Source organism: Littorina saxatilis, linkage group LG14 (assembly GCF_037325665.1).
Source record: "Littorina saxatilis isolate snail1 linkage group LG14, US_GU_Lsax_2.0, whole genome shotgun sequence".
Lineage (NCBI taxonomy): Eukaryota > Metazoa > Mollusca > Gastropoda > Littorinimorpha > Littorinidae > Littorina > Littorina saxatilis.
Window position 1 is genome coordinate 17,089,107 of NC_090258.1, and position 14,162 is coordinate 17,103,268.

A 14,162-nucleotide genomic window follows, 5' to 3' on the forward strand; every position below is an offset into this window, starting at 1 on the left:
GCCTGAAAGTTGTTTACACTGAAATCTCGCCTAGGGCGAGAGTCTCGTCATACGCGAGGTTTGGCCGCCATAGTGTGGAACATTCTGAAACGCGTGATTGAAATCGTGTATAATCTACCTTTTTGTATAGTCATCTGAAGTTCTATAAGCTGCCATCATGAATGCTCCTATGGGGCAGATCGCTTTTGATGAATATGGCCGTCCGTTCATCATCCTGAGGGACCAGGACAGGAAATCCCGTCTCACCGGCCTTGATGCCCACAAAGTTAGTCTGCTACAAAATAATATTGCTGTTTGGTTGAATCAAAATGTCGTTTTATGTGTGATAATTAATTTTCTTGTACTACAGAGAGTATATATGAAACCAAAGGGTCATATTTCACGCCTGTAGGTGTTCGTCTTTCTGATATTTGATGACTTCTGATCATTAGAACTTTGCAGAACTTTGTCACTTGTGCCAGTAGTGGTCATGGAACGTGCTGGAACTTCTGACTCTGAGACTAGTTCATGCATGTCCACAATTCCTTGATGAAAATAAGCAATTTGGTCAACATGTTAGACATTCTGTCTTTCCTAAGCAGAATAAGATTGAGATAAAGAAATAGAATAGAAAAAACCCACTGCAAGTGTCACAACTCAGTCATATATCTATTCTATTCCCGTCTCTGTGAGTGTGATACTGATAGTGAATGCGAGTTACTCTTGTCTCTGTGTCAGTTGCAACTTGCACTGTAAATCAGTTACACATGTATACAGACAAAATGCTAGATCCATTGGCACTATGTGTAATACCCATGCCTTTCACGTTTTTAGCTTCATTAACTCCTCAGTTGAGGGGATCTTTGGTTTAAACTTTTTTGTTTTGTTTTAATTGAGCTTGAAATTGAATGTATTTTAGATCTAAACTGAGAGAATTACTATTACTAGCCTATAACTGTAAGAGATGATGTCACAATAGACTCTATCAGTATCCTAATCTAAGCTCTCTCAATCTCCAAAGCATAGCAAAGCAATCGGAATGGCTTTCTCGTGAGAGCTGCGAAGGCCGAAGATCATAGTTCTCTTGACTTTAGGAAGCATTACAAACACTTTCAAAGCATAACAATTAACATTAATAAAGATTGAAAGAGCATGTCTCGTGGGTATTTCATGAGAGCTGCTCAGATGCCGAAAAGGTCTTGAATTAATGTCAACATGTGTTATCTTCTTTCAGTATGTGGCGTTAACTTTCAGTTCCATGGGCCTTTAACTGGAGTATGCCAGTGTTCTTAATCTTAAACACCCAGTGTGCTATGTCATAAAAAACTAAACATTCTTTCAAAACCATTTCAGTCGCATATCCTGGCAGCCAAGTCTGTGGCCAACATCCTGAAGACGTCGCTAGGCCCCAAAGGCCTTGACAAGATGATGGTGAGCCCGGACGGTGACATCACAGTCACAAACGACGGTGCCACCATCCTTGACTTGATGGACGTGGATCACCAGATCGCCAAGCTCATGGTGCAGCTGTCCAAATCACAAGATGATGAGATCGGTGACGGAACCACTGGAGTCGTGGGTGAGTTTGGTTGTCGGTGATGTTGGCTGATTTCCTCTATAAAAGGTCCCCAGCCCTGGAGCCCAATGCATGGCCCCTACATAGGAGCCTAATTTGATGACGTCACGGCAATAAAGTCGGTGGACTCCATAAAGTCTCTTATTTCTAATTCATAGACCGCGCATAGAGCCTTATATCGGCCATAAAGTTATAGCAGGCCCCTCCTTCCAATAAGAGTTATGGAACCCGCTATGGGAGCGTTTAAAATGGCGGCTGCTTTCATACCGAAATTTGAGAAGCAACCGGATCTTTCTTGACCGCCTACATCCACTGAATCGTTACGACGACGTGGAACTGTGCAGAAAATTCTGCTTTCGTCGGCAGGACATTCTTGCGATCACGGATGAACTGAAAGAGCAACTGCCAAGATTTAAGTGTTTTTGTTTTGTCACTGTGTCCAACTGTAGCGAAATGACTTATGTTTTCATCATCTCTGAACCAGATTTGGTGTAGGTTTAAGTTTAACTTCAAGCACTCTTGTGTACTGCTGGCCCTATTCCATGGGTCATTCCAGAGAAGGGCTGAATGCTACATTAACTGAATACAGGAGGACATGGTGTTTGTGGTCATTCCATATGCCTGCACTTCCTGTTTTCTACACTCCCAATTGTTTCTTTCACATTGCTTTTCACTGACATACAGTGACAATTGATGTTTTAAGTTATCATGAGAGAAACAAAATAAAGAGATCATGGCACGTTCCTCATCAGAATCAGTGCGAATGTCATGTACATAAAGCGTTGTAGGGTAAACAGGTTATGTTCCATCTGTCACAGTGTCAGTTGTAGATCTGTGTCTTGGTAGCATTACTCCCCCTCGTTTTGGACGATAGTTTGCTGAAATAATGTTACTGAATAGACCTGTGGATTATTTCTTCATTTCTGTTGCTCATATCTTTCATGTCCAGTCGAAGTGGACTGGTTTCAGTTTGGGTTGCTTTCGTACTTGTGTTTTTAACTGGTCTGAAATGAATGAATTGGCGATACTTTTGGGGCGCATCACCCCTGGTTTAAGTTTAAGAGCGTTACCTTATTTTTGAACATCTTATTTCCAGTGTTGGCTGGTGCCCTGCTGGAGCAATCGGAGAAATTGCTGGATCGTGGTATTCACCCCATTCGTATCGCCGATGGTTACGAGATGGCGGCCAAGATCGCTGTTGCGACCCTGGACAAAATCAGCGACACGTTTGATGTGGATCTAAAGAAACCTGAGCCTCTCATCAAGCTGGCTATGACCACGCTGGGATCCAAGATGTGAGTGTGTTTGGCATTACAGTGGAACCTCCCGTTTAAGACCTCCAAAAATCTGAAAAAAATCTGGTCTTAAAAAGGAGTGGTCTTAACAATGGGGATAGATTTACAGAGGTTATGAACAGAAAGTCTGAGAAAACAAGGTCTTAAAATGGAGGAATTCTTATATTGTGGTGTCTTAAAATGGAGGAATTCTTAAATTGTGGTGTCTTAAAAAGGGGATTCCACTGTACTGCACGTGCACTACAGCTGAATTTGTTGACTATTTTAAACAGTTGATACTTCAGCTTCCTTGTGTATACACAGGCATCTAAATGCACGCACACACTCATTAAGAAAGGAGTGGGGGTTCCATGGAGAACCTACAAAAAATATAGATCTGCTTTATTCTGGAGTGTAACCCTTTGAACTGTTCCTGACTGTGCTAAATCTACTATAGATTCCAGACCCTGGGGAATATAGAGAGCCAGAAAAAAATTACCACCACCCTAATTTTTGGTAAGGCCAAAAAAAAAAATTGTCTGTTTAGGGTAACATGACCAAAAAAAGTAGGGTCGGTAGGTAGGTAGGTTGGTTTTTTTTTTTTTTTTTTTTTTTTTGTGTGTGTGTGTGTGTGTGTAAATGAAACGCCAAATGTCTCTTTTTAGCATTTTTACCTCTTTTTTTTCTTTTTTTTTTTTGAAATCAAAAAAAAGTTTTTGGGTCGGCGCCAAATCGATAGGGTCGGTCGGGTTACCCTAAACAGACAATTTTTTTTTTGTGGCCTAATAATGGAAGTAAAGATAGTTTTGTCAATCCATGCGATAGAAAAATGTTTTCATGCCAGTTATTGTTTGGGACTGCAAGAAGCGTTTGGTAAACTTCCATGACTACATTTCATTTCTTGGCACCAGATGATCTGGATGATATACGCTTTCAGTGGTCAACGCTGGCTTTTGTCGTGACATGATGATGATCTGGATGATATACGCTTGCAGTGGTCAACGCTGGCTTTTGTCGTGACATGATGATGATCTGGATGATATACGCTTTCAGTGGTCAACGGTGGCTTTTGTCGTGACATGATGATGATCTGGATGATATACGCTTGCAGTAGTCAACGGTGGCTTTTGTCGTGACATGATGATGATCTGGATGATATACGCTTGCAGTAGTCAACGCTGGCTTTTGTCGTGACATGATGATGATCTGGATGATATACGCTTGCAGTGGTCAACGCAGGCTTTTGTCGTGACATGATGATGATCTGGATGATATACGCTTGCAGTAGTCAACGGTGGCTTTTGTCGTGACATGATGATGATCTGGATGATATACGCTTGCAGTAGTCAACGCTGGCTTTTGTCGTGACATGATGATGATCTGGATGATATACGCTTGCAGTAGTCAACGCTGGCTTTTGTCGTGACATGATGATGATCTGGATGATATACGCTTTCAGTGGTCAACGCTGGCTTTTGTCGTGACATGATGATGATCTGGATGATATACGCTTGCAGTAGTCAGCGGTGGCTTTTGTCGTGACATGATGATGATCTGGATGATATACGCTTGCAGTAGTCAGCGGTGGCTTTTGTCGTGACATGATGATGATCTGGATGATATACGCTTGCAGTAGTCAGCGGTGGCTTTTGTCGTGACATGATGATGATCTGGATGATATACGCTTGCAGTAGTCAACGCTGGCTTTTGTCGTGACATGATGATGATCTGGATGATATACGCTTGCAGTAGTCAGCGGTGGCTTTTGTCGTGACATGATGATGATCTGGATGATATACGCTTGCAGTAGTCAACGCTGGCTTTTGTCGTGACATGATGATGATCTGGATGATATACGCTTGCAGTAGTCAACGATGGCTTTTGTCGTGACATGATGATTATCTAGATGTTCACTGTGCGTTTTTGCCTTGCAGTGTGAACCGCTGCCACCGTCAGATGGCCGAGATCGCAGTCAACGCCATCATGTCTGTGGCCGACTTGAAGCGGAAAGACGTGGACTTTGAACTGATCAAGGTTCAGGGCAAGGTCGGGGGGAAGCTGGAGGATACCATGTTGGTCAAGGGCGTCATTGTGGACAAGGACATGAGTCACCCACAGATGCCCAAGGTGAGTAAAGAGTGGAATTTGTTTGTGGTGAGCATTGCCTATCGGCTGTACAAAGCTGCACTGGCTTCCTCTAGAGCAAAAAGCTGGCATTTTTAACCATGTAAAAAGAAATTAATACTATCTATAAAAAATCTAAAAATCTAAAAATCTGGATTTTGAAAAGTTTCAGGATAGTTGTACATTGGTTCGACATTTGTGCTGTGAAACGTCTGTTTGCCATGTGGCAACTCGGATTGACACAACTGTATTTTGATTGCACATACTATATCATACCTTACAACTGCCTAGCCCTATGTGGTAGGTCTGGTTGCACCTTTTTCTGTAAAAGAACAAATGATATTGTCTAAATAGATTCCTGTAAATAAACTTTTTCTTGATGCAAAAAAATAAGCTGCTCATGTGTTGTGGTGATGGAGAAGACATTAGTTACTGCTTTGACATACAATGCTAAGATAGGCCAATTGGTACTATAACTAAGGACGGAAGAAAAAAAACACCACGTACACAAAAATGCTAAACGTCCATTTCTAAATTTTGCATGTTTACCTTTGCAGTGGGTGATTAGTGTGATTGGTATAACCATAACAGGTGGTGAAAGACGCTAAGATGGCCATCCTCACCTGTCCCTTTGAGCCACCCAAACCCAAGACCAAGCACAAGCTGGACATCACCTCTGTGGAGGACTACAAGAAACTGCGCGAATACGAACTCAAAACCTTTGAGAACATGGTGCAGAGTGTAAGTACAATGACTTTTTGCTTGGTGTTAGTGTATGTATTATGTGTGTGTATGACTTTTTGCTTGGTGTTAGTGTATGTATTATGTGTGTGTATGACTTTTTGCTTGGTGTTAGTGTATGTATTATGTGTGTGTATGACTTTTTGCTTGGTGTTAGTGTATGTATTATGAGACTGTGCCAAAAGGTCAGGTGTCATGTCTACTGTCCCGAATGACACACGATTGCTGACATTTCACCATTGCCAACAGAATAAACAAATAAGAAATAGGTAGAAAATGAATGTGAAAACTGACTTTAATTGTTGATCAGTATTTTCTATACCACTAACAAATAATCTACTTGCACATAGCTGTTTGGCAAATGTATGTTGCATGGGACACACTGACATGAAAGTGGAAGATGTTTTTCCCTCTAGAGAAACTACATATCAAGTTACACTTTTTGTGCTCTTCCATTCCAGTTGGCAATCAATTGTTAACGCATGTTATTAGAAAAAACGAAAACAGATTAGATAGAATGAAAAATGTACTGGTGATGTCATTTGGGACATACTGACATGAAAACGTCACCTTTTGGCACAGTCTCTTATGTATGTGTATGCATGCACACATGCGTTGCAAAGGGTGTGAATGGTCATGCTGTGGTTGTGACTTCAGCCTGAAAATGACAAGCGCATGTGGAATTTCTGCCCACTAGCTGGTAGTGCGCGTGGATCAGACAACATGCTATATAAACTGTTTCAGTCCAGAGTTTACCCTCTGTCGCCCACCTTTTGTGGGACGGCATGAAACGTGCTGGGACAGACTCCCTTCCTGCACCTGTGTGTGCACACCTTATTTTGCTGTCACAAAGTTTCAGCCCTTTTCTTGTTAGACAGCCCATATGACATACGGCAAGCACAATTTTTGACTCACCTGAGTAATGGGTGAGTCTTGGTATTCATCCGTGTCCGTCCGTGTGAACGGATCTGTCCGGTCGTGGACAAAAAACTTAAACGTTGAGGTTATCACAGCAGGGTCATGTTCGTTTCATATAAACTTTGTTGTTGAGGTTATCTCGGATGTTTTTGAAGCTAGAGCTTTGAAACTTTGCACACGTCTCCTGACTTTAGATCCATGTTTGTTTGAAGTCTTGCTAGTGGGGGGAAAGTGTCCATATTAATGCTTCGTAGTCAGATTATGATTGCCCAGTTTCGCTTGTGGACCAAAGTAATCTGTCTTTCTGAATTAATGGAGCCCCAGAACTTTGTCTGGAAGCTCCAAGTCTTTGAAAGATACAAGAGATTAGACTTAGAGTTAGAGACACAGTTTGTCTCACCATCTAGGATCTGGGCAGGCTTTTTTTTTTTTCAAGATAGCTGAGAAAGTTCAATGTTTCTTCGAAGTGCAGAGACGTCAAACTCAATGGTAATTGCGGCACTGTTGTATCTTTGTTATCCAAGTATGCCAGGACTTGCTCTGAAAATTGACTTTAGTAAGTAACTCCTCTGGGGAGTTGTCAACAGTCTCGGTCCCAAGACACGGCACGTTGACAGCGGTCATATTGATCTTTCATGCTTATGTTTCTTAATCTGCTCATGATGCATGAGTATGCACACCTGCCTATGTGTTTACAAATTACATGCCTCTGCAATTATTTGTGTTTTTAAAAAATGTGTTTGCAACTTTATCTAGAAAGTCTTCACTGCATGTGGAATTTCGGCCCACTAGCTGATAGTGCGCGTGGATCAGACAACATGCTATATAAACTGTTTCAGTCCAGAGTTTACCCTCTGTCGCTCACCTTTTGTGGGACGGCATGAAACGTGCTGGGACAGACTCTCTTCTTGCACCTGTGTCTCTTTCACCCTATCATTTTGTGTGTACGCTGATAATGTGTGTATGCACAAGGATATCTAAAGGGTCACCAGCATGCAAGACCCTCTATTCCTCCTCTTAACTTTATTCTGTTGGAAAGTTGCGGCCCTTTCTGTGTTGTATAGCAAGCGGAAATTGTTTTTGATAAAGTTGAGGTGTTTCTGTTATTGGAATCGCAAGTTGTTGGTTTCAGCTGTAACTGTAAGGGCAGCCATGTTGTGTGATATCATAGCATATTAGGACTCCCTCTAAATATAGACACAGGGAACCCTTCCGGGGAGTTATCACCATTCCATTACATCACGGCTTGACATGAGTCATATTGCCTTTTTATGTCAAATTATTAAAAAAAAAATCTGCTTATTCAAGTAATAGTGAATGTGTATGCACACGTGCATATTCCTTCAAATACCTCTGCAGGTAATTTTGCGTGTAAAATGATGTTGGTATGTTTGTAACTTTATCTAGAAAGTCTTCACTGCATGTGGAATTTCTGCCCACTAGCTGTTAGTGCGCGTGGATCAGACAACATGCTATATAAACTGTTTCAGTCCAGAGTTTACCCTCTGTCGCCCACCTTTTGTGGAACGGCATGAAACGTGCTGGGACAGACTCCCTTCTTGCATCTGTGTCTCTTTCACCCTATCATTTTGTGTGTACGCCCGTGTCACTGATAATGTATGTATGCACAAGCATATCTAAAGAGACGCCAGCATGCAAGACCCTCTATTCCTACTCTTGACTCGTTCTGTCGGAAAGTTGCGGCCCTTTCTGTGTTGTAGAGCAAGCGGAAATTGTTTTCAAGACAGTTGAGGTATTTCAGTTATGGGAATCCCAAGTTGTTGGTTTCAGCTGTAAAGGCAGCCATGTTGTGTGATATCACAGCATATTAGGACTGCCTCTAAATATAGACACAGGGAACCCTTCTGGGGAGTTGCCTCAATCCCAAAACACCACAGGTTTACAGCAGTCAAATTGCCCTTTCATGCTCAAGTTTTTAAAAAATCTACTTCAAGTAATTGTGCATGTTTATGCACATATGCCTATTCATTCACATTTCTCTGCAGGTAGATTTGCGTGTAAAGTAATGGTGATATGTTTGTAACTTTATCTAGAAAGTCTTCACTGCATGTGGAATTTCTGCCCACTAGCTGGTAGTGCGCGTGGATCAGACAACATGCTATATAAACTGTTTCAGTCCAGAGTTTGCCCTCTGTCGCCCACCTTTTGTGGAATGGCATGAAACGTGCTGGGACAGGTTCCCTTCTTGCAACTGTGTCAGTGTGTGTGTATAGCCCCGTCACTCCACTCACAATGTGTGTAGGCAATAGCATATAAAGAGACACCAGTTTGCAAGAAACCTCTGTTCGTCCTGATGACGCATGGTGTCGGAAAGTTATAGCCCTTTGTGTGTTGTACAGACCATATGAGGCAGAGCAAGCCTAAATTGTTTTGCAGAAAGTTGCGAGACTTGTGTATCTGTGAAGGAAATCCTGAATCATTGTATTGCATAGCTGCATAAAAACTCTGGTTCCCGCTGTAAACACGCTCATGTTGTGTGATATCATAGAATACTAGGACTCCCTCTAAAAATACACACGGGAAACCTTTCTGGGGAGTTGTCAATCCCAAGACATCAACGGTTGACAAGTCATATTCAATCAATCAATCAATATGAGGCTTATATCGTGCGTCTTCCGTGGGTACAGTTCTGAGCGCAGGGATTTTTTTATGCAATTTATATCGCGCACATATTCAAGGCGCAGGGATTTATTTATGCCGTGTGCGATGGAATTTTTTTTACACAATACATCACGCATTCACATCGGCCAGCAGATCGCAGCCATTTCGGCGCATATCCTACATTTCACGGCCTATTATTCCAGGTCACACGGGTATTTTGGTGGACATTTTTATTTATGCCTATACAATTTTGCCAGGAAAGACCCTTTTGTCAATCGTGGGATCTTTAACGTGCACACCCCAATGTAGTGTACACGAAGGGACCTCGGTTTTTCGTCTCATCCGAAAGACTAGCACTTGAACCCACCACCTAGGTTAGGAAAGGGGGGAGAAAATTGCTAACGCCCTGACCCAGGGTCGAACTCGCAACCTCTCGCTTCCGAGCGCAAGTGCGTTACCACTCGGCCACCCAGTCCCCTTTCATGCTGATGTTTTTTAATCTGCTTAAAGGCATACTAACGCACTCCCGTGTTTACAAAGTGTAGTTTGCCCACAATCGATGTCAAACGCACCATAAGACCATATAATGACGATACGTCACCATGCGCGGACCATAATACATGCATTACAGCTTGTTCTAGCCTCTGAAAAAGTGAGGATGTCAACAAAGCCGCGGTGTTCTCTCCCTTTCATCAACGTTACATGTGTTGCCAAATCTATAAATAGGATGATCCAGATCAAAATGAAAATTCAAATATCTCAACATTTAAGGGGTCCTAGACCACAATATTTTGCAGGGAACTTAATTTAGTCTGTCTCCAGCTGTTGGTAAAGCAATTAGCGTGTATAGTCATCGAGTACATATGGCTTTAAGTTATTGTGAATGCACACATGCCTGGATTCATTCACATGCCTCTGGAGGTAGTTTTGCGACTGTAAAATGATATTGATATGTTTGTAACTTTATCTAGACAGTCCTGACTGCATGTGGAATTTCTGCCCACTAGCTGGTAGTGCGCGTGGATCAGACAACATGCTATATAAACTGTTTCAGTCCAGAGTTTACCCTCTGTCACCCACCTTATGTGGGATGGCATGAAACATGCTGGGACAGGTTCTAGTTTATAGCTTGGTTTTATAATACTGTCAGATATCGGGCACTCTACCTTTTGGGTGTGTTTTCTGTTTGTGCATAAGTTGAACAAATGTGCAAAATGCAAACTAAAGTTTACAGCTAAGAAATCATGATCACACGACCTGCTAGAAGTTTGACAAATTGTGATGCATGTCGAACTTCCACGCTGATCTTTCTGACTGTGTGGTTAAAGTACATGCTAGAGTAACTTCACTCTCAACCTCTGTCAGCTGTTGTTGGTATGGCTGTCACCCTGAACAGAGTGATACAACACTTCCCTGTGATCTGTGTCTGATTTGAAGGGTATCACAAACTTGCAAGTCTTATCAGTTAAGAAATTGCTTCTTCAGTTCAAACTTATATCTTGAAATATTGGAAAAATAGTGCAGATTTTATCATAAGCTTGGTGAAACGTGTTTTGAATAGGTAAATCTGAGGAATTCCTGATCCCACAAACTGTATGGCAAAAAATCATCTTGATGCATGTCGAACTTCCACGCTGATCTTTTTGACTGTGTGGTTAAAGTACATGCTAGAGTAACTTCACTCTCAACCTCTGTCAGCTGTTGGTATGGCTGTCACCCTGAACAGAGTGATACAGTAAACACTTTCCTGTGAGTGAGCTTCTGTTATTCTTCCTGCGTTCCTTGGGGGCTTGTGAAAGTTATAGTTCTGCGTTTACACATGGTCTGTTGCACTGATTGCGTTTACACATGGTCTGTTGCACTGATTGCGTTTACAAAAAATGGTTTTACATTATTGAGTCACTTGAGAAAAAGTGACTATGTAATCGGTCAGTGTTAGTCTGTCCGGCCGGCCGGCCGGCCGGCCGGCCGGCCGTAGACACCACCTTAACGTTGGACTTTTCTCGGAAACTATCAAAGCGATCGGGCTCATATTTTGTTTAGTCGTGACCTCCAATGACCTCTACACTTTAACGATGGTTTCGTTGACCTTTGACCTTTTTCAAGGTCACAGGTCAGCGTCAAAGGAAAAATTAGACATTTTATATCTTTGACAAAGTTCATCGGATGTGATTGAAACTTTGTAGGATTATTCTTTACATCAAAGTATTTACATCTGTAGCCTTTTACGAACGTTATCAGAAAAACAAGGGAGATAACTAGCCTTTTCTGTTCGGCAACACACAACTTAACGTTGGGCTTTTCTCGGAAACTATAAAAGTGACCGGGCTCAAATTTTATGTGAACGTGACTCATTGTGTTGTGAATAGCAATTTCTTCCTGTCCATCTGATGCCTCATATAATATTCAGAACTGCGAAAGTGACTCGATCGAGCGTTTGCTCTTCTTGTTTTCGATGTATTCTTCTTGCCTTTCAGTTCTGTGTTCAGCCGAATGACAGTCAATTTCATGCGCAGGATGATATAAATCTGGCTTGCTTTCTATCCACTTGTAAGATTTAACAAGGATGGTTAGGTAGTGAAGGAATTCTGGATGCTAAATTCTTAGTTACTTTATGTTTACATTTTCTTAACGCTCTTTTGTTGGCCGCTGTCTTTTCCTACCCCCCGCGGGTTAGGGGGAAGAATTTACCCGATGCTCCCCAGCATGTCGTAAGAGGCGACTAACGGATTCTGTTTCTCCTTTTACCCTTGTTAAGTGTTTTTTGTATAGAATTTAGTCAATTTTTGTAAAGATTTTAGTCAAGCAGTATGTAAGAAATGTTAAGTCCTTTGTACTGGAAACTTGCATTCTCCCAGTAAGGTAATATATTGTACTATGTTGCAAGCCCCTGGAGCAAATTTTTGATTAGTGCTTTTGTGAACAAGAAACAATTGACAAGTGGCTCTATCCCATCTCCCCCTTTCCCCGTCGCGATATAACCTTCGTGGTTGAAAACGACGTTAAACACCAAATAAAGAAAGAAAGCTGTCTTTTCCTGATTGTTTCTATTTAACGGTTGTTTGATAAGCGTTTCTTAGGTCAACATTGGGTGTGAAGATACTGTTGGTTTAATATCATATGTCTGCTTGTTGTTTACAGGTGAAAGACAAGGGAGCTAACCTGGTGATCTGTCAGTGGGGATTTGATGACGAAGCCAACCACTTGTTGCTGCAGAAAGAGCTGCCTGCTGTCAGATGGGTTGGAGGCCCTGAAATCGAGGTCAGTCGAAAGTTGTTTTTTTTGCCTTGTGCTTCTTTCTTCAGGTATTTATTCATTTTAACCTTCGTGGTTGAAAACGACGTTAAACATCAAATAAAGTAAAGAAATTTATTAATTTATTTATAATATTTTTGTTTATTCACCTTTTTTGATTTTTGCATGAGGCCCCTTCACATTCCACAGAAGTGATGCAGAAGACTTTTTGGGGGATTTCTTCTTCTTCTTCTTCAGCGTTCCAGAATTGTCTGGTTACGTGTGAGCTCGTTTGCCTATTTGGGTTCCCCACACTATACTCTGAGAGCATAGTCAGCTTCACTCCGTTTTCGTTGAGTAGGCATGCTGGGTATTTTCGTGTTTCCATAACCCACCGAACTCTGACATGGACTACAGGATCTTTTCCGTGCGCATTTGGTCTTGTGCTTGCGTGTACACACGAAGGGGGTTAAGTCACTAGCAGGTCTGCACATAAGTTGACCTGGGAGATCAGAAAAATCTCCACTCTTAGCCCACCAGGCGGCAGCGACCGGGATTCGGACTCCCGACCTCCCGATTAGGAGGCCGACGTCTTACCACCACGCCACTGCGCCCGTCTTGGGGGATTTAAGGGCAGACCGGGTAGGCAAAATGAGTTATTTTTGGTCTCATACACCTTTTTTGGGTTGTTGCATTTTTCACACCTTTGAACATCCTGGAATGCATTCAATAATCTGCTTTTGTCATTTTAGACATGTATTCATGTAAATAAAACCATTTTCAAACCGATGTTTTGTTGTTTTTGTCTGTTTTATCAAAAAAATCGAAAAAATGGTCTACTTTGGATACTCCGTGCTGGTAAATGTGCGCACATGACATGACCCTTCGCTGTTCAAACTGTGTGGAAATTTCCGTTCTTCAAGATGACGTCATCACCGTTGGGGAATTTCCGTTGACATAGGCACAAAGAGAGAGAATCCGTTCCAACCGAAACCCCGGAATTAATATATGCAAATATATGTAGGTCAAAGGCATTTGGCGCAAGCGCAGTAGACAACTTATCAGTCCCCCGGTGTCAACAAATCCATGACTTTTTCACCGATTCAGCAGCATTTTTCAAAGTTTTGAGCTGCGGAGAACAACCCTAACATTGGAAATGTTCGGCATACTGGCAAGAAATATCAGAGAAAGATGAACCAGCAGCAGCGAACAGTAGAAGGAAGTAACAACACTCCGAAATGAACCAACATGATCGAATTGAAGCAGACGACATTCTAAGATTCTTGACTCGACGAGGTGGGTTTTGCTTCTTTCTCTTTTCGATCTTGTTTGTTTGACAACGTGATTTATTGCACATTGTTATGTTGTTGTTGTTGTAAGAATGTGTTAGGGTTTGCAGGTAAATGATAAACAGTTTGTGTCTGAAGTATTTTGCGGGTTTCTTGATCCAATTTACTGACCATGCCGCCGCGCCGCACCCCCCCCCCCCCCCCCCCCTCGATCATCTCTGTGATATCGTCTTCACAACCCTTATTTTATTGTTCTTCGCTGGTCAGTCCTTGAGAGCTTACTATGGTGTAACATGTCATCATTATTCTTTGTCTGGGGTCAAACTGAGAAGCAGCATCTGAGCGATGTACGACTGACACAGTTTCTGTTTCTGGTCATTGACCGTAGGAAAATAAGTACCCTAC

The 14,162-nt window shown here is 42.0% G+C and overlaps 1 protein-coding gene across 1 annotated transcript in view; it reads left to right on the top strand.

Annotated features, from left to right (window-relative positions):
- The first annotated feature begins 41 nt into the window (after positions 1–41).
- Positions 42–14,162, top strand: part of LOC138947250 (T-complex protein 1 subunit epsilon-like) — a 28,437-nt gene continuing 14,316 nt past the window's right edge. Inside the window, exons 1-6 of the mRNA XM_070318689.1 lie at positions 42–265; positions 1,333–1,558; positions 2,652–2,850; positions 4,764–4,956; positions 5,545–5,694; positions 12,376–12,495. Of these exons, the coding sequence (XP_070174790.1) occupies positions 158–265; positions 1,333–1,558; positions 2,652–2,850; positions 4,764–4,956; positions 5,545–5,694; positions 12,376–12,495 (996 nt within the window). The 5' untranslated portion in view covers positions 42–157. The remainder of the gene's footprint in view (positions 266–1,332; positions 1,559–2,651; positions 2,851–4,763; positions 4,957–5,544; positions 5,695–12,375; positions 12,496–14,162) is intronic.